The following is a 21,314-nucleotide window of genomic DNA, read 5'->3' as shown; positions in this document are numbered from 1 at the left end:
CTTGATGGGCTCTTGCTTTTTAAAATGATTTCTGAGATCGTATTTTCTAAGTAAACACCTATTTCTTACAGCGGTTGGGAAAATCCAATAGCCAGACTTGGACACAAACCACCAGTGGCTTCAGGATGAAATTATAAATTATTTAAGGCTAAACTCTATTATAAGCAAGATTCTCCAGCAGAAAGAAAAAAAGCTCTTGCATACCAGAGGCCATCTAAAATCTTGGTTTTTCTAAGCAGGAAGACATTTAAACTTATACAAACTTAAGAGGTATCAATGATCAGTTATGATTTCTGCACAGCACTCACCAGCTAGGAGAATTATTTTAATTATTTACACAGTTTAAAAGAAATTATTGTAACCTCTGCTTTTTATAGCACTAATGAGCTTTGTTCACCCTTTTTGCACATCCCATGAGGTTTCCCCCCAGGTCTGGCACCACAGATAGCCAAAGCAAAAGCTAGTTCCCATATGGTCCCTAATTCAGAAAACAATTGACACAGAGGGAGATGGAGCCAATTATTACAGCTCTCAGGCTGCTCAGACGTTCCTAATGCTGTAAGCCAGAAAATATTTTCTCTTGCAGAAAAATTACTAATCTAATCGCACTCCGTGCATCAGTGAATTATTTCAGCCAAAGTTTTCAAAAGCTGCAGCCCAACAGAAAGTCAGACCTTAATTAAATCATTCTCTTTAATTGGTAGCTCCCATTTTGGAACTTTTAACTCGGAAAATTTCCCTTTTGGCAGGGGTTAAAATATTTCTTGGCTTATCTTATCTGTATTACTAAAAGAAAACAAGATAAAGAAATAAAAAGCATCCTTTCCTAACACACAGGGTTGTTTGTTATCCACACAAAATCCGCGAACTGGCTGGATGTCAAAACCACCATGTACCAGTGTGCCTGCAGACACAGCATCTACGTGCAAAGCTTTCCCAGCTTACCAGAACAGGAGTTTGCATGAAGATAAGCTAATTTCTGCTGTGTGCCATGGCCCATTTTTCGGAGCTGAAGGGCCAACTCCAGCCTTAATACGTTTACGGAGAGGCTGGTCAGAACTTGCACCTAGAGACCACCAAACAGCAGATAACCTACAATTACAGGCACACCAACACGTATGACCAGATCACTGCCAACCACCTTCAGACAAACACTGCAATCAGGTTATCAATAAAGAGCAGTCTTTATATACAAGGTACATTAAAATTTCTCTTGGCCCAGATGAGGAGCGTGTTTCTGAAGCAAGTCCCCTGACAGGTTCTTCTCATGTCTCTGAATGGGACAAGAGCACGGCTCCTCTCAGGTGACGCTAAACTGGAAGACATGCCTCAGAAGTTGATTTACATGCCCCAAGCGCTGTTTAACATTGAGTCCAGGGAACCAGACTTGAAGTAGCCCAAAGCAAAACCCCACTGAAATGCAAATAGTCTGTACAGCAGGTCTTTGTCACCAACGTTTTTTTCTCTACACATCTATTCCTCTGGATCTGTGCTACTTACTAATATTTAGACCTATCTATGTGCAATAAGCTTTCAACTCCCAGAGACAACTTCAACTCTTAAAATAACTCTCAAAGACAACCTCATGAAGCAAAAGAAAAGGCTGTATAGGAAGGAGACACACGTAGTGCCAGCAGCGACCCTCCAAGAAACAGCACCCAGGAGCCACACAGGACACGCAAAAATACTTTCTTTTGTAAACACACTGGCAAGGGAGAAACTAGATAGACTGGGGGATACGGGGATTTCATCTTGCAAAATGCGATACTTGGACACAGCTCGGGGGAAGCCTTCAACAGCAGATGGCATCTGCACACCAGCTACCAGCTGGTGGGAGACATCAGCAGCAGGCTTTAGTCTAGCCACGCACATAAGCACTTGCTTACAGCTGGGAGCCGAAAACTTTTCCTAAACTGGCATCTTCAAAAAAGCTAGTGCTAAAAGGTATTGCAGTACCTAGTACCATTTTGTAAGTAGCAAATGGAAGGAAATGAGACAGGGCACCGTACCACCTTACTTGCTCAAACTAGAAAGCTACACCTGTACCTTTCTCATTGGAATAAAGTCAATTTTACCTTTAAAGCCAGGGTGGAAGGGGAAAAGTATGTACAAAGTATGCATATAAAATTGAAAAATATTAATAACCCTCTGTACCAAAACTAAGTCAATGAACTGCTAGGATGCTTTGTTATGAATAAATGTAGTGAGAGAGGTGGTGTAAAGGGAAAAAAGTGACAACTGGCCAGTAAAATAAAAGGTTTGGATGTAGCTCTGTATTAAAACACAGCCCAAGTAAAGATGAAAGGTGTTTGGGGCCAGAGCTGCTAGGAAAGGAAAAGGTATCGTATACCTACACAAAAGTCCCTGCCTCCTTGAGTCCTATGAAAAGGAGACAAGTTTGGCTGTGAGTACCAAGATGTATTCCCCCAGGGCTGCAACGCAGCTGGAATGAAAAAGAAAAAAGCAAAAAGTGCAATCAAAATAGCCTACGTCTGCAGAGAGCCTGAAGCAACAGCGTGAAGGCACCAGCGTCTAGACTTCAATAGGGTATTAATTTCAAGCCCCGCTGCCACAGGAGATCAACATTATCAGATAATTCTGGATGTGACAGTAGAAAAGGAGCGCAGGGACCCTGGTCATCAGAGCGGATAGGTTCTGCTTGGCCAGGCAAAGCCCAGGCAGCTGCCAGCTTTCCCAGCTTGGTGGGGAGGGCCACCTTGTTGCTATCCTTGTCTCTGTGCCATGGCAGAGGCTCTCCCTTGCTACAGCCATGTCACGGAAAGGTCGGACCAAGCTAGAGGGGACCTCAGCTGATGACCTTCTTAGCAGTTAAAGTAGCGTGCAGCGATTACCTTCAGGAGTTCCTGGATGAGGAAGATGCCAGCACGAAGGATTGTGTGCCTGCAGGTAACAGTGTTCACTGAACCCTTACCTCACTTGGCACCAACAACTGCAGTAGAAACCACCTGTTTCCTCTTGGATTTATGAGAGCTGCAGTAGTGGCTCCATCTGGAGGTAATCTGCACTTAGATGGGTCTCCTGCTTATATTTACATATCTCCTTCATGCCCTAAATACCAACGTGGCTGGGCCTGACACTGGGACACGAGCACTGTTCTTCTGAAACTCCTGTTTTCTCAGAACGTGAACTGAATTAAATGTTTGCCTCCTCCCTTCACTTTTTCTCTGGTAAGGATGTAACTCTAATATTCATTAGTCAATGAATTTATTAACTCATCTGAATATATCCGAGGAGTAGAATATTAATTATATAGTCTCACAGATGATACATTGATGATTTCTAATTTAAGAGATTGAACACAAAGAATGGATGTTAAGGAGAACTGCCAATCCCAAGCTTGCAAAAATCAGGGAAAAGTGTCTCCAAAATAGGTATTAGCTGGTTAAAGCTCATGTTATAAAGACAATCCCTGTAACCATGAGGATAAAAAAAGGGTTTCTTCCATTTAGATGAAAGCCATAATTTTTGTAGTTACCTGACTTTAAGGAAGCTCACAAAGTGGCACCAAAGATGACTCAGCTTGGGCACATAAGCAACTCTGCTGAATTCCACTGCTTTCAGTGGCCCAGGTGCACACTTGCTTTCCTAGACAGAGAGATGTCTTCTTGAGGGAAGGCCAAAGCCCTTGAAGAACAAACACAACTTTCTTCGAGGTCTGCTTGGCAGGGACTCCTGGGCACCTTCCCACTGGAGCATTGACATAGTCTTGTGTTGGGCGTCTGGCTGCCTGTGCAGGCCAAGAGCCAGGCATTTAGGACACAATCCAAAGGTGCCCATGCAGAACAGAGAGACACCTACAACCATCACGGCCAGTACGCAGATACCTAAAGCCACGGTCCCCCTGTGACACCTCATTTAGTGGTGCAGGAAGCCCCTCTGCTCAGCTGAACTATTTCTGAATGGTGGTATGTATTTTCTTTGCCTTCAAGAGCTGAGCAGAGCTTGCTCATTCCTTCAAATCATGCCCAAGGATAGAAAGTTGTAGGTCAGCTGTCTACAGCAGTTTGATTGCTAGAACATTTTCCCACGTCCTAGGAGGACCCTAACCACATCTTAAGGCTTGGCTGGGAAAACACCAGGCTGCCAAGAGATAAACTCAACAAAAAGTTGTTCAGACCTTTCAGAGCTGGAGGACTGTTGGATACATGGAAAGATCTTCTGACCCTGTAACTTCTGCCTAACATCCTCTGAGTCATGTCTGCACCGGGACTACCAGGTCTGTGACCCCAGAGTCATGCTCCAGCATGGAGATAAAAAAACATCCCACCAATGCCACCAATTTGGTAGTCATTTCTGCAATGAACTGCCCATGGCCCAAGTCCTGCTTTAGGAACATGAACCCTGCATTGGATGTAGTCTAAATCTGTGCTTTTGCTGAACAGGAGCCTACAAATTAACAGGAATTCCATAATCACCTTGATAGGGTAGATTCATACGAAAATACATTTGCTGCCATTTTGCAGATATTTTTATACATACAATTTCAGTTCCCATCTCTTAACCACGAGCAACTGACAAGAAAATATTAAATTGTTCACATTTTGGCCCTGAATGTGGCCACCACACCAGCCAAAAGTAGGCTCTGACACTCCATAACGACGTCTCACAACGATGTCTTTTGTATTTACTCTGTATGGTTACATCTGCTGAACATCTGGCCTTTGCATAGATCATCCTGATCCACATGACACATGGTGAGACACAGGTATACAGAAAATTTCTAGCCATCCAAAGGCCTTTTGCCACCTGCCATACAAGCACTGAAAATGAGATGCTAGCTACAAGGATGCAAAAAAAGAGGAAAAAATAGTTTTTATGTGATTTGAGTTGTGTGAAGCTTCACCACACCCAAATGCACTTGATGTCTTGAGTTCTTCCCTTTGCCAAACCTCCCCTTGGAAAAGATAAGCCCTTGAAGGACAACTAGCTGGAGCTAATTAATAGCTGCTTGAAAAGTAATCCAGGTTAAAATTTCTGCCAAGTAGACTTTTCTCCCAGAGGAGTTTTATCTTGTGAGATATAGAAACAGTAACTCTTGAGTGACAAAACTTTCTGAAACAGCTTACAATGCATCTCGCTTTAGTCTCCACATAACTTTGCCATTTTTCTCCTCTTCTATTCTTTTTTTTTTTTTCAAATGTGAATATGGTATTTGACTAATAAATGCCATATCTTTTGAAAAAGCATTCCTTTTTTTGAATGTTTCTCCAGGCAGACAGCACTGATCCCTTCTGCTTTTTCAAAGTCAAAATGTCAATATGCAAAGGGCAATAATGTCACTGTCACCTACAGTCTCGAGTGACAGGACCCAAGCATAGGTCTCTGACTTTTAAGATAGAAAAGATGCTATCAAAATTAATCAATTCCTCCTTTGGGGGAACAACTCCTCCATTACCAAGAATCCTTTGCTTTGCCCTTCCTTTGGGATGAAATACTTGCCATTATAAGAGAAGAAGAAGAAAGAAGATAAAAGCTCAAAAATGTTAAGGTCAACATTAGCCCATTGGTTCCCAAAATGAAGAGTTTATTCAAAATAGGTCCAAAGCTGCAGTCTGCCCCCCCCCACATTATAAAGCGCATAAGGGATCCTGAAAGCCCTTCCCTAAAACTCACAAAACTACCCTGAAAAAGCCTCCGATACAATCTGCATACACAAACGTTTCCTGTGATAATAAATTACTACGTGATATTCTATTAATAATAGAGCTTAAAATCGTAGATGTGAAAAGACAGACTATGAAATGGGAAGTGGCAAGTCCTATTTGCAAATTTTGCTTGGTGCTAATGGGTTGTGGTGTAACCTTATAAAAGCTTCTGTGATAACAACATCTTGTTATTACTAAAACAAAAAATCCCCAGTTTCATTACCAATGTTTTCTTCCCTTTTGTTCAGACAGAAATCAGTATATTCCAAATAGTAACACTAAAAAAAAAAAAAAAAAAAAATCTAAAATAATAATAGCACATGCCTGGGATACTTGGGACCATCTCTCTGAAGCTGCTTAAGTTAATTTTCCAACACTTTGTAAAATGCTTTGCATAAGCTGCTACTGGCATTAAAATGCCATGTTTTCAGCTGGTGCTAATAGCTAATATATATAATACTAATATATATTTATCTATAATATCTAATAGCTAGTTCTCTGCTGCTATAGCACTGTGTCCATTTGACTTTGCACTCTGTGCCCCAAATACCGGTTTTCTGGGGTGGTAGAAGAGGCTGATAGCCTCCTGCCTTTTTAATTAAGTCAACAAGAATTTTAGGGGACTTCAGCATTTGAAGAAGAAAGCTTACATGTTTGATTTGGGGCAGGGAAATACTATTCTAAACTAAAATGCAACCCTGGGGTGCCTTCTAGTACCTTAAAATAAATTAAACATCATTAAAAATGCATTTCAAGTATCATTGAAAGATGATAAAAAAGAAAATACTATCTTAATTTGTGGGTACTTTGCAATATTAGCAAGTCTTGTTCAAGAAACTGAATTTCTTGGGATTCAGTATTTACTTTCTGAAACAAACAAACAAAAAGTTATTTTTAATCAACTAACTAATTAAGGCTTCTCATTTTCTCTCCACAGAAGTGCCAAATACCTTTGTTATACACTATTTCAAACCCCTTTGGTTTAATGAGAAGTTACTATATATAACTTAAGAGCAATCTTAAATTTAGATGGCTGCAGACCACTGATTAACAGTCACACCGAGCATTTGACTTTGAGAAAACACCTATCCCCTTCTTTAATGTGGTAATAAAAAAATCAGAAAAGAAGTAAGATTATTTTATAAGAGGACAAGTAAAATAATTTTGTGTAGAGCAACTTCAGTTTTCTTTTAAACAACTTTTGCCTTTGAATAATATTGGCTTATATTCAGTATCCCTCTAATCAGAACACATTCCTCTTCAAAAGCTTTATTGTTGGTATAGAATCAAAGTACAGACAGAACAAAGTTTTCCTATTAAAAACAAACTGTAGATCAAAAATGAATGAAGAGTAGCGTTTTTTTTGAAATATTTTTAAATCACAATACACTACAGCTCACTTCTGAAAAGAATGTACATTTATAGTAAGACTTTAGATGAATATATTGCTTCACATCAAGGTAGCTCTAGTATTCATTCAAAAATGACAAACTCAATTTCCCATTTTTTGTCTCGGAACACATTTTGACTTTGTGAAAATGTCTCAGAAAAATCAGAGTTCTCTAAAGAAACAAGTCGTATTCAACAGTTTCCTTCACTACTACAGCTTTCCAAGATCTGCAGTTTCTCATGTTAAAATATTTCAAGAGAATTTTTTGAACATCCAACACTTCTGAGGACTCAAATGTTGTGATTAAGACAGACCTTGGGACCACCTGGCTTTGGGCACTGGCCTGAGGAGATCCATCTCCCTCCGGTCCTCCCATGTTCATGAAGAAAGCCAGGGAGACAGAAGGAAATTAATCCAGAGGAAAATTCAGAGTAAGCACCTAATTCACTACTTTTTAAGCTGTTTTATACTATTGTGTTGAGAAAAAGCAGGAGTTTTTTGAATTACAGTGATGTACCATCAATATGAGTACATATGAGTACATATGAGTGATGTACCATCAATAAAAATGAGGTTAAGACTTTATGCTGAACACAACGAGCAACACTTACTTTGCTTTTGCTTCTGCATCTTCATAGGCTTTATTGGAAACATCATCTAGGCCGCCAATCAGATGTTTGAAGGAGCTGTAAAAACAAAGGGGCATTTTTAGAGGAAGAGTCTCCATTTGGGAGTTGAGCAAGCCAACATGGCTCTTTGGCAGCAACCAGGAGCCATCCATTGATGCTGGGGATGGCCGTGACCAACCAAACCAGGGCCAGGGCCCAGCATCTGCTGGGAAACACGGCCTCAGACATGCTGGAAAAGGGGTGGAAATGCAATCACCGATGCCAAGAAGATCCAAACTTATTTATCCACCTTTTTTAGGGACTGAGCCCCCTGCAATTACTGCTGAAGTTTTCCCTCCCGTCAATATCCGTCAATGTAGCTGGTAGTCTCATGACGGTGAGGTGCTACCACCTTATCCCTGTCCTCCAACCAGAAACCCTAGAAATCTCTCTGCTTTCAAAGTGAAGGATAATCTTTATTTCTGTGTCTTAGCTTTCTCATCTTAAGAGAAAAAGTGACCAAAGAAACAGCAGAGAGAAATAAAATGGGCGGGGGGGGGGGGGGGGGGGCAGAGAAGGAAAAGAAAGTGAGGGCAGAAAGGCAAACAAATTGTCATAAGCCAAACTGCTTGATAACATTTAAGAGGAAATTTGGCTTTAATTGGGTTAAATGGAGTAAGATGGGGTGAAATGTTAGGAGGGCCTGATACACTTGGTGCTGAGCTGTCTTCCGTACAAGCTGCGAGTAGCTTGAGCAGTCCCCTAACACCATCCTCTGTCCCAGGGGAGATACAAAGGGCATAGACATATTGGAAAAAGAATTAGAAAATCTTTTTATATCATGAGTGACTCAAACAAATGGACCCAATGACTATTTAATCAACTAACAAGCAACACTCCAGAGAAGAAAAAATAAAAAATACAACCGTTATGTCTTTGGTAGTGATATTACACAGTGTCAGAGACTAAATAAGAAGTAGAAATGGAATATTTTTAGTAATTTTAATAATTGAAATCAATTAATACCTATAACTGAAAATATTCCAGGTGAAAAGCATAGCTCCTACTATGCATTTCCATTATTCCCAGCATGTCTGTCACACAGGTTTTTTTTTCAAGAAAGCAAGCACCATTTGCAAAATTAGAAAAGAACTAGGCTAATTTGAAAGGACAAACTGCTGCAAACTACAGTCTCTTGAATAATCTCTGCCTTAAGGTCACAGCTTCAGAAATGAAAGTCCTGCAGTTCCTCTGGCTTCTATATGTTCGTGACACTCCTGAGGCACTAAACATAGACCTGAAGAACAGAAATGGCTATTAAGAAGTTGAAAAAAAATTTAATTGAAGACTTGAAAAAATTTGGAAAAAAAAATATCACCATTTAGGACCATATTTACCAGTTTAGGAATAAGAACAGAATATTTAATATGGCACTCTCTCAACGAAGACTTTTAGGATGAAAGAGAATTAATGCTATTCAGCAGGTGAGGAAAATACAGGGCAGGTTAATAAAGGTAACAGTTTGCAGATCGTTCGCATTTTTCTCCCTAAATCCTTTGGTTTCAGATAACATGACGTTATGTAGGATAAAGAGCCACAGATGAACAACCTACTGACCGAAAAGCTCCAAACCCCAGCTGTTTGTGAAAATACAGCAATGAGCAGAATTCATCAACTTAATGTATTTGGGTTGAGCGGAGGGCAGCTCTGGGAAATGCAATATCCTGCAACGTACGAGGTTAACCAGGGTGACTTTGCACTCCCTTTGGCCTTGAGTGCAATAAAACAGTTTGGACGGTGCTTTGCCCAAGGAGCTTACACATGCCATATGGTCTTAAGTGGGTACTTAAGTGTCCTGCTGCATCAGGAGATGCCTGACCCTAAGCAAGGCACCCCATGTGCACACAGCAAGCAGGGACACGACTTCCAGAAGAACAAAAGGAGGCTTAATTATCTTGCTTTATGAACAGCAGCTGGAAAAAGCCATATTTTACCTATTATTGTAATAAATATGAGGCAAGAGCTCACAGCTGGGAGAGGTATTTATACTGGTTTGGATCTAGAGCTGCTGTAATGGGCCTTTTGTGTAATTACAGTCATTGCCGCTCTGGAAATATCCTCTGCCCACACAAATTCCTAGAGTTTTCCACTTTGTTTAATTTGTAATATTTTAAATGGCACAATCTAGGGAATCATTTACACAGCACGGGGAAAGCAACGGGAACTCATTAATGAGGAAGAGAAGGCAAAGAGCCCTTTGCTCTTGCATGGAAATCGTGTTAGGGTTTTTTAACAAGGCAAGCTGTAATTTTCAATATTAAGATGTGTTAATCACCAGAGTATCTTTTCAACCCCAAATTCCTTACCCAGCAGTGAAAATACAAAAAATTCAGCTCATTTAACACATCAAGGTTTATCTTTCTTGTGCTGAAGATGTGCCAGAGGATAAAGCAAAACTCTTGAAAGATGACAGTGAAAGCAAAGCAAGATGTGTATGTTAATGCTCACTTGCACCACAAACAGATATTTAGACAATTAAGGGAGACACAGTAATACTGTACTCCTCCTGGAATGCTATAAGACATGACCTAAGGCTTAAAATGCAATCTAAAATAGCTAGGCTTGTTTTGCTTTCATGTGGTTAGGAAAATGTGGCAGGATTAAACATCCAAATTTTTTTTGGCAATGCAAATAAATCTTTGTCTAGTGAAACATTATATGGGCAAATAAGAAAAAGTCACTGAAAGGACTAACAACAGTTTGTCTAATATCCTTAAGCTTTTATTAAAATATCTTAAGCAAAACTTGGGACTCTGCAAGATACTGCAGTTCACTCGAGTTACTTTTTTATTGCCTATCTCAACACTGTTGAAGTATCATCTTGGTCACAACTTCACCAAGAATTAATCAGAAAAATTCTCATTTTTTTCTTTGCATAGTCTTCTCTTTTCATTTTTTTCTATTCTCTCCTCATAACCAATTTTCTCCATGGATAAACTTCACCCCAACTGGGAAAAGCAGTAAAGCAGCAAAACCTAAAATCTCCAATGAAAGAGTTCAGCTCAGCTTGTATAGGGTCAGTCATGCTAGGATAATACTTTTTTTATTTTATTTTTCTCCAATTTCCATTGCCAAAAGGGTTGATACAGTAACCTTTCTTGACACCTCATAGCTATCCCCGTTAAAAAACAAAATCAGCCTTTTAAGTACAGACAAAAATGTAAAATGCAAAATGAAAAATCTGAAAATACCTGATGTATTTAAAATGCTTCCTTAAAATAACCTGTATCATCTTGATATGTGTAACCGAAGAAGACAATGAACAGAAAAAACAGCATTTAGCACTCAGTATCTGCAAATACCACATACTTTTGTAGCACTACCAGCCTCTGTCAGCAGCAGCTGTGCCTTGAGTTTTAGTGGCTCTTATCCTTCAGCTCCCCTCTCTAACATTTGCATTAGGCAATTTTGTACTCCCAGCACCCACAACATTTACACCTGGTACATCTCAGTGCTCCAGCAAAATATTGTTATCAACATAAATACATTATATGGAAGAAAAAAAAATCACATATAAATAAAAGATGAACCCAAATCAACTTCAGTGTAAATATTCTTATAGTTCAGGAGAATCGATGAACATTTTCAAACACTCTTTCAGGTTCAAAAGGTACATGTAAAAAAAAAAAAGTTTAAAAAGTTGCACCAACTTCTCTCTCAGGGTCCCAATAACAACCAAAATGTTAGGAACAGGTTTTGAACCTTTTCCTCCTGTTTTATCTCCAAACAAAGTAGCTGCAAGTAAAGTGTGTCTGTCCATGTTTATTCAAATTGATTTACAAAACAGATGGTCAAGGTTGTCCCACTTGTGTCTACACAATTTTTATCAGAAGACGTTTTATAGAAAATTTCCTAGAGGACCAATCCATCAAATTGAGCATATCATAATTGTTAACTTTTCCCCAATCAGTCCAACTGTATTTCTGCAACAAATCTAGTAACCTCTCCAGGGAAAATTCACTAACATGAGCCACGACAGGGCCAAGCTTGAAACACTTTGGAGGCAAAAACATCATGCATCTCCCACAATTAGGTTCTTGCTAGAGGATGAATTACTGCAGTATCACTATAGGTTGCCCAGAGCCCCGTCCAACACGACCTTGAACACCTCCAGGGATGGGGCATCTACCACCTCTCTGGGCAACCTGTGCCAGTGTTTCACCACCCTCATTGTAAAAAATGTCTTCCTTGTATTTAGTCTGAATCTACCCTCTTTAAGTTTAAAACCATTATCTCTTGTCCTATTGTTACAGGCCCTACTAAAAGGTCTCTCTCAGTCTTTCTTATAAGCCCCCTTTAAATACTGAAAGGCCACAGTAAGGTCTCCCTGGAGCCTTCTCTTCTCCAGGCTGAACAACCCCAGCTCTCTCAGCCTTTCCTCACAGGAGAGGTGCTCCATCCATCTGATCATTTTTGCGGCCTTCCTCTGGACCCGCTCCAACAGCTCCAGGTCTTTCCTGTGCTGAGGACCCGAGCTGGACACAGTACTGCAGGTGGGTCTCACGAGAGCGGAGTAGAGGGGGAGAATCGCCTCCCTCAACCTGCTGGTCACACTTCTTTTAATGCAGCTCAGGATATGGTTGGCTTTCTGGGCTGCAAACGCACATTGTTGGCTCATGTCCAGCTTTTCATCTGCCAGTACCCCCAAGGCTGCTCTCAATCCCTTCATCCCCCAGCCTGTACTGATACCAGGGGTTGCCCTGACCCAGGTGCAGGACCTTGCACGTGGCCTTGTTGAACCTCATGAGGTTCACACGGGCCCATTTCTCAAGCTTGTCCAGGTCCCTCTGCATGGCATCCCATCCCTCAGGCATGCCAACTGCACCACTCAACTTGGTGTTGTCTGTAAATTTGCTGAGGGTGCACTCAATCCCACAGTCTATGTCACTGATGAAGACACTAAACAGTTCTGGTCCCAACATGGACCCCTGAGGGACACCAATTGTCACTGATCTCCATCCAGACATTGAGCCATTAACCACTGCTCTCCAGATGCGACCATCCAGCCAATTCCTTACCCACCAAACAGTCCATATCTCTCCAATTTAGAGAAAAGGATGTTCAACTCGCAGGTTGTTCATGAGCAACATTTATTCATTCACATGGGAATGAAAGGTGGCATAATCTGATGTTAAGCCTTAGCAAAGTCAGCTGAAATTTCTCCTACAGCTTGGTTGGAGCTGGATGATCGGCTTCATCTTACCTCCTGTATGGTGAAGACTGCTGATGAAGCCAGGGAGTGTAAAGGACCAAATCCCACTGAAATCCATCATTATGGTAAAGGAAGGGACTTAAAAAAGATAATTGCAAGACAGAAAGAATGTCAATGTTGTCCTTTGTAACAAATATCTTCAGGACAAGGACAAGTGGGAACAAAATGGCTTAAAGTCTGTGGGACACATCAAATGCTTGCTGCGCTGCCAGTCGTTTTCTTTGTTATATCTTGACTCTGCTTGTTTCTACATCAGAAAAGGATGCTGAAAATCCATTGTTGCAAAGCACGTCTACATAGATTTGCAAGAAATAGCTAGATGACTTCTTGGGCATCTTTGAGGTGTTTTTGTGACTGTAAAGGCCTTCTTGTTTCACAAGGAAATTAAAAAGCAAGGCAGCACTGACATCATGAGAGTTTGGTAATTAAAGACCCACCATGGACTACAGTTTGGCTTTCCTCATAGTATTTACAACTGCCACTGCTTCACCCCTGTACCATTTTAATACATACTTTTTGAATTTCAGAAATTATTTTAGGCAAACCATTTCATCTTTTCATGCTTAAGCAATGTCCCATTTCAAACCCAGCTCACCCAGATCTTGCTTGGTGGCCTGGCTGATGCCTAGAAAGAAAGCTTTCTGTATTATTACCCTCAAAACCCTCCAGCAACTAAAACAGCCCTGCAATTGCTCATCATATTGCCAAATCCAGAGACCAGTCTTCCATCTCTCTTAGGAATAACTTGCTGTGATACCAAGGTGTGACTCTTACAGTTCAAGTGTTAACTACATGGGAGTACGGCAGCTGTATTGGCAGCGTGGCTCTCAGGTGTTGTGGAACAATCTTTTGATGTCTTGGGAAGACTCTTACGAGGAAGCTGGAAGAGTTACCCTGATGACAAGATAATGCCAATGGGTAATATTAACCCCTACTGTCAGTAAGACTGAAATTCTGCAGTTTCTCAGGGAAATGAATTGACCATTAAGAGAATGATATTTTCCCATAACTTGTTCTTTGAAATTGCAATATCAATTTTGCTGAAATGTTTCAGATCGAGACACACACAGAGCATGAAAATTGCTGCTTCAATAGTTACATTTGATTAAGCAAAGAGCTTGTCCTGTAATAGAAATTATTAGGCAACCTTAATGACATGCATCACTCCTCCTTCTGTGCAGAACAGCTTCCAACTGTTGGTAAAGCTGACTTCCAGTTTCCATTGCTACCGTGCGTATAACTCAATGTGAACATTTACCATGACCACCGTAACAAACCAAATGTAATATTCTGTGTATCTGGATATAAAGAAATGCTATTTTTCCTCATTAACAGAACAGTGTCTGCACAATTTTTCAAATTCACAGAAGCCTTAGTAGATTTTCTCGATATTAAAATTAGCTTCTACAGTTATTTGCATGCCTATAAAATAATCATCTAAGAGAAGAGCTATCACAAAAAGTCAGAACTGGTCAGGACACAGGACAACCTTCCTTGAACTATAAATAGTGCTATAAATAGCATTACTTTTCTTGCACTATAAATAGGATTCTTATAAATAGCATTACACTGCTACTAATTGCAGAGCATTACTAGAATCTCTGGTATAGATTAACTACAGCTCCCTCCGTTAAATTTAACTTGTACTTTCTTACTATTTCAAAGGCATTATATACTGAGGAAAAGGCACAAGAGACAAGCAAAGAAACAGTCTGTAAAATGATCAGGAATGACTGACTCTGCAACTACTAGTTATTTGGGTTTTTTTAACGCTTACAGTGCAAAACAAAAACATCCCTTACAGAAGTGTTCAGAAAAAATGCATAAATTACTTGTTGCTTTGTATGTCTCTGAACTAATGCCTGCTAAATTATCTAATTATGTCAACTCTTCTTCTCTTTGCCCCACAGAATGATAAGGGATAGTGTGTCTTTTATCTATCAGGCTACCTGGCTTGTGTATGTGAAAGCAAGCCACTTGGCTGACAGTCCTGAAGTTCATCATCTATTTTCAACAGATAGACCATAATTTTTTTTAATTGATCATAAACAAACTAACATATCAGAAGACCTAGGATTATCCCCCAGTTCAGCCATTACAGAACATTAGATTTCTAGAAATGAAGGACTGTAAGAATTCTCAAGGGCTAACTGAACACAAAACACTTGTATTAAAGTAGGATTGAGTGTATGTAGATCATCCCTACAAGATACTTGAGCATCTCTCATATATCTCATCAGAATATAAGAAGCGCTTCAGAGGTCACTCCTAACCCAGTGTCCGACCTTTGATGGTGTCTTGCATCAAGACAATGTGCTCAGGGAGGAGTTCAAGGACAGAGCAACCATTTGTGATATTTGCCTTGGTACTCTCCTATGCACCTCCAAAACTTCCTAGCCCAGAGGTAGGTCCTACATATTTAATAAGTCCAAAGGATTTATTTTCCTTTTGAACACTTGCAAACTCTTCCTGTTTTCCTGCAGCTCTGTGAGCAATCCCTGTGTGAAAAGCTGCCTCCTTTTGGCTTTCACCTCCCTCCTGCAGGTTGCTTTAAGCTCTTGCACTGGGGGAAGCAGTGAAAAGTCAATCCCCATTCATCCTATCCATGTCTCTTGTGGTTTCACAGACCTACATTCCCTTGGAAGGAGTCCTGTGGAAGCTTTGTCCCTACGTTTTGATGGTCTATGCCAGTACTTCACTGCTCTCACAACTGGAAAATCACCTCAAGACTCATGTTGAATTTTCAAGGTGATGCTGATTTTTTTAAATCCCATTCCCAACAACTGCAGAGAGAAGTTGAATTTGCAGCACTGTTTTCTGGAGCCCAGGCATTTCTTTTCTAGATTAACCCCCCCCCCCCCCCCCCCCAATTCCTTCAAGCTCCCTCTATAAGACATGATTTTACTCTTCTGATGTCCTCTATCTCCTTTGAGCTGCAGAGCTTCGAGCAGGGTTACGTCCTTTGGATGAGGGCTCTCCATCCCCACAGGGACTAGAATAACAACATCTTGCTCTAACATTTGCCAGAATGACAATGCCTTTCATGACATTTTGCCAAATCAAACTCAATCTGTGTTCCACCCTTAATGCCTGGATCCTTTTCCACAGTAATGCTATCTCCCCATTTATTTCCATTTTGTCTTTCTGCGCTTCTTAATTGTCTGCATTTGTCACTACTGAGTTTTCTCTTATTGATTTAGGGGGACCCTCCCTCTCCTTCATCAAGGACACACATATACTGTGACTGTACTACTCAAAATTAAATGACCTCTCTGAAGGTCATTTCTGGAGAAAATGATCAAAGGCTCTAGTTAAAAACTGTAAAAGGTATGAACTGGAGATACACCCCACCCCAAGGCAGGAAAATTATGTACTTACTCTCTGTCTATGACCAGACAAGTTACCGCTTCAGCTGCAATGACGTTGGCTGTTCTGACATCTTCCCTGAAAGAAAAAATATATTTCTTAAGTAAGCTGTATTATTTTCATGACAATCTGTTTATTTCCAAACATACAGCATTCTTAAAGCACTTCAAGAATAAATTTCTGGGTTTCACAGCTTTTCCCTATATTGATTTGATGCTCATCATCTGTACAGGCTTCAAGCACACAAAAGCTAAAACCCACGCATGAACAGAAGGAAAGAAACAGGCTACCCTTGTAAATAAAACATCCAGCCACGCATCAGCCCATGCTTTTCATCAGTTTTAGGCAAAAACTCATTTCTTACTATGCACGTTTGTGCATAGAAACATTTCTATCAAAATATTAGCTATTTGCATAGATTCATTTATGAACATTTAGACTTCTGCTTATGTCCTTCTCCCCAAAAACCTACTTAGTATCTCAGTGTCAGAACACGAAGCATCTAGTTAAGTAGGACGTCAGCTCTGCTACTCAAAGCAGGTACAACGTATACAGTAGGCTATAGGACTCGCTATGCATTTGCTATCTGGGCACAGGGGAGGCTGGGATTGTGCCTACAAAAGGGACACAATTATGACGGAGCTTTTGAAAGGTCCTGGCATTAAAACACTGTGCTGGTACTTTTCACCAGCTCTTCAGAAATTAAAAATATTGCACTTTGAATTTTTTCTATATCTTCATTACCAAATGCTTTGTGTTCTCCCTTTCACTGCCCCACTGAGAATTTGGCCGTGGCCAGTCCAAGCTATAAAATGTGAATTTAATTCATTTTAATCAGACTGATTCAGTGTTTCCTCAGGGTTTAAGAGAGGCCGTTGCATTTTCTGTGTTGGCCAAACAAATGTACAGGATTCAGAGTTGCTGTTTTATTCAAATTCTCTCCAAACTTTTCCCTGTATGAAGGGTAAGTGGATTACAGGCAAAAGAGACCCACCTCTTTTAAACACACCTAATTCATTTAGACTAGAAAACCACTGTACATTTCCACTGAAGCAGAAAATGAGATTTAAAAAAGCTGTTAGAAATAGCAGTTCCGCTGTTTAAAGATTGGAGGTATTAAAGAAGTAATATAGTAAAAAAAAAAAAGGGTGGTGCATGTGCACTCATACAGGAATATGCACTCTCCCTTTAAGGTAACTTTAATTAACTTTAATTACTTTTGAGCTATCTTTACTTTAGTATCTTTAAAACAGAGCAAGCAGAAATACCAATGAAAGAAACATTAACATTCAAGCCTACATTCAAATGCTGTCATTGAGTCTATTTTCAATGAAATTAAGTGGGTATTGATGCTAATTTATCCATATTGATAAACAAAATCAGGATAATTTAAAGCAAGTAGAAAGAAATAGCCAAATAGCAGTAGAAAATTATCTCTATTAACTTCTAAAACTTTGGTAAATATAGAGACGATAAGGAATGATAATATTTAATATCCCATTAAGTTGCTGTAGCTAACTTTTGACAGTATATTAATACATTAAAACGAGTATGCAAACTTTTTGGTTCATTAATTCCAGTTAAAACTTAACATATTGTCCCATTATCTCAGATGCCTTTCTGCCACAAAAAGACTGCTTATACCTTTATAGTTACAGACCTGATTATAGTTACTATATTACAGTTATATGACTACAGATAAGTAAAACACAGCTATTGGTGGCTTCAGTTAAAACATTTTAAATAAACCTTAACATTGGAGATTAAAACACACAAGTAACTGTTACAGTTTCCACTATCTTGTACTTAATACATCTTTTTAATCAGCATGAAATTAACGTAGAATGAAGGCACTTTCCTAAAGGGCATTTCACTTCGCACAAACACCCGAACCAGAGGGACGGCAGGGTTTTTGTAATGCAGAAAGCCACGCAATTCTGAGGTTTCCTTATGTTCTGCACAAGTAGAAATAACTGGAAAGTCAGGGAAAAAACAGGGGTTTTTAATGGATGATAAAGTGGCTCACATATGAAGTGTTAAGTCAAGAAATCACTGTCTTTGGGTATCTCCAAACCCATCCTCCACATCCTTGCATACAACCCCCCTGCTGCCACTGCTGCAGGACCCTTGTCCTGCAAATACCGAATGAAGGGACCGACAAGGGAAAGCAGCTTTCCATTTCCACAGTCTAAATCAATTGTAAGTGGGTTTATAAACCTTGCATGCTCTCGTGTTAGGGGGTGTTTACCAATCAGGCTGCAAGCAGGATTAAAAATCTCATGAAGTTTCTAAAAACAGAAGGAAAAAATCAATGTATTTTCAGTTCCATACATATGTTAAACCTTTACGTGCATCAGCTGTCAAATACAAGACATACTTAGACTTCCAAACACTGCCAACACCTCACATAGGCTTAAAAATGACACACATACCTAGGGCCATGCCACTGATCTACAAATTAACCTCAGTCGCCTTCAAGCAAAACAACTTGTCAGTCCATGGTTTAAAACGTAACATTTCGACAGGCAGCCACCAGCTAAAGCACATGGTATTAAATGCAACAAGTAATTATTTGAAGTGCATGGCATTAAATGCAACAAGTAATTACTAGAAGCGCACAGCATTAAATGCAAAAGTAATTACTAGAAGTACAGGGCATTAAATGCAACTAGTAATTGCTAAAAGAGCACGGCACTAAATGCTGAAGTAGCTATTAGAAGTGCAGGGCATTAAATGCAATAAGTAATTATTAGAAGTGCACACCATCAAATGCCACAAGGAATTATGTGAAAGGCTTGCTTGCGAGCACTGACTCAGATGCTTTCTGGACTTCGTCGCAGGAGTACTCATCGCTGCTCCCTGAGAAACAGCACTCTTCGTCAGAGGAATTGCCTTCACTCTCCGAATACTCCATCGCTACTGTTTGCCTCCACCATTTCCTCCTGGGAAAATGCCTGCTTCCTGCCAACCAGTTACTATATTTTGTCCTCTGGGTGAGCTCTGGTATTTTACAGCCCCTCCAGCTTCAAACTTCGGGACTTGGAGAAAGGTCACAGCTGCTGGGGGAGAGTTTCTAGGGTGCATCATTGGGAAACACAAGCAGAGGGTATTTTGGAGCCACAAAGAGGTACACGGCTGCACACAAGCGGGCACAGCTCCTGCCCCGGGCACGTGCCAAAAACCGGGGCAGGAGACCTTGTACTGCCGCTCTTCAGCTCCTTAACCCCATGGTGGAATTAGATGGCAATGTTATCCATGTTCCTAAAGTTCTCTCAAAGCATGTTATCACATCACTATAAACATGAGTACATTATTTAAGAGATGAAATGCATATTTTTTTCTCTCATTACAATTTGTTGCCCAGTTCACCACACATAACTCGTGAAGTTTCAACAATTTTGCTTCTGATAAGCTGCTAACAACTTAATTTAAGAATGATGGTTTTTTTTAACCATTTCCAGGAACTTTTCTGATAAAAGTGTATCGATCAGACTATTTATAAAGCTGTGTTGGAAAATGCAAATATGAAAGATATAGGCAGCTTTAATCAGAGATAAGGTCATACATCAACCTCTGTTCCCTGCTTTTACCTTAGGCTGTAAAAATTTATCGTAGGTTTAAAAATTTTGAGATGATTCCCATCTTTTGCTTTTTTACCTTCCTACATCACCTAACTCATCAAAGTCCTGCTCCAACACCAGCTCTCATAGCTCCTACCACACCTAATCCCTTAATAATGCTGATATAATTCTTCAAATAAATGGAAACTACATTTGGATGATTTAATTTAACAATATACCCTTCTATTTGCTTGAAACTTGCTGTTACGCTGCCAGCAAACACTGCTCTGAGTCCTTCCCAGAAGATGGATGCAACTTGTGCAACCCTGGCATGATGTCTGTCCAGCTTTTGGGATCGATCCCCCCCAGACGCAGCCTCCTGGCACAAAATAGCATTTATTATGAGGTGCGAGTACCCTGCTGCAGGAAGTATCACATTTACAGCTGAGCCTCTTCTGCTCATCTCGGGACTGGCATTTTGTCAGTCAAAATTGATTTCAAGCTAAAATATAGTAGAGACATTTTTAGGTCTCTAGGTAGGCAAAACCTTCTCTTTAAAGGATAGAGCTAGGGTTAGTTTTCCAGAAGATTGCCAAATTTGGGTACCACTACTCGGAATACCCAATAAAGATAATTTTTATCTCCCATGTGAAAGTCATGGTGTAATCAGAAAACACCCAACAAAGTAATAAGGGGAGGTAGAGATCCTGGGGTTTGAGCTATTACCACTAAATTCAAGTTAATAACTGATTTTTCCCATATTTTTTTCCTTTCACTTATTTCTGACATGCCTTTTTCTAAATACTTGAAATCAACCTTATTAAAAATACTGTAACAAGGTCAAGTGTACAGTGGCAGAAAGCCGTAAAATGCATTAAAGAACTTGAATATCAGCAAATTAGGAACCTCCGGATAGTCTTCCTGTGGTAAATTTTTAAAACCCATCAGGGAAGATCTCATTTTTTCTTTCCATCTTTTCTTTGAAAACCCTCATTAACACGATTCTCAAGTTTAAATGACCTAAACACTCATTTCCAGATGCCCCATGGGACTTGAGCCTTCTACTATAGACCTCTCCAGGCAGCAGCAGCTTCTGCAGAGCAACCACCAAGGACCAGACACTGACCCATCTCCTCTTGGTGGCTGGTCAAGGTCCTTCAGTTACTTGGTCAAAGAAAAATGGGTTATCATCATTTTTAGAGAAAGAAATAAAACCTCCAAACAATGCTAAATATACATTTTGGGATACTGCTGCAGCCAATAGCCCTTTGGCAATCTACAAGCCCATTTAGATAGGATGGCCATCGCTCTTCCCAGGAAACACAGTTTGATCAAGACAGGTGTCACCTGTAGGAAGTTTTATCTGAAACATTACAACTGTTCTTGTAAATTATGTGACCACCTAACACACATGGAAGCAAAAATGTGGGTTTATTTTATGGTACCCTCAGC

The 21,314-nt window shown here is 40.0% G+C and overlaps 1 protein-coding gene across 4 annotated transcripts in view; it reads right to left on the bottom strand.

Annotated features, from left to right (window-relative positions):
- Positions 1-21,314, bottom strand: part of PRKG1 (protein kinase cGMP-dependent 1) — a 532,766-nt gene that overhangs the window by 63,713 nt on the left and 447,739 nt on the right. For 3 of the 4 annotated variants that reach the window (XM_030030117.1, XM_030030116.2, XM_041127346.1), the window contains 2 exons: positions 16,315-16,380; positions 7,668-7,742 (listed from right to left, as the gene is read on the bottom strand). In XM_030030117.1, the coding sequence (XP_029885977.1) occupies positions 7,668-7,742; positions 16,315-16,380 (141 nt within the window). Of the gene's footprint in view, positions 1-7,667; positions 7,743-16,314; positions 16,381-19,115; positions 19,225-21,314 lie in introns of those variants that run through there. The other variant, XM_041127344.1, reaches the window with a different exon arrangement.

This window comes from Aquila chrysaetos, chromosome 11 (genome assembly GCF_900496995.4).
Source record: "Aquila chrysaetos chrysaetos chromosome 11, bAquChr1.4, whole genome shotgun sequence".
Taxonomy (NCBI): Eukaryota; Metazoa; Chordata; class Aves; order Accipitriformes; family Accipitridae; genus Aquila; species Aquila chrysaetos.
This window is presented reverse-complemented; position numbering and strand designations above follow the sequence as displayed.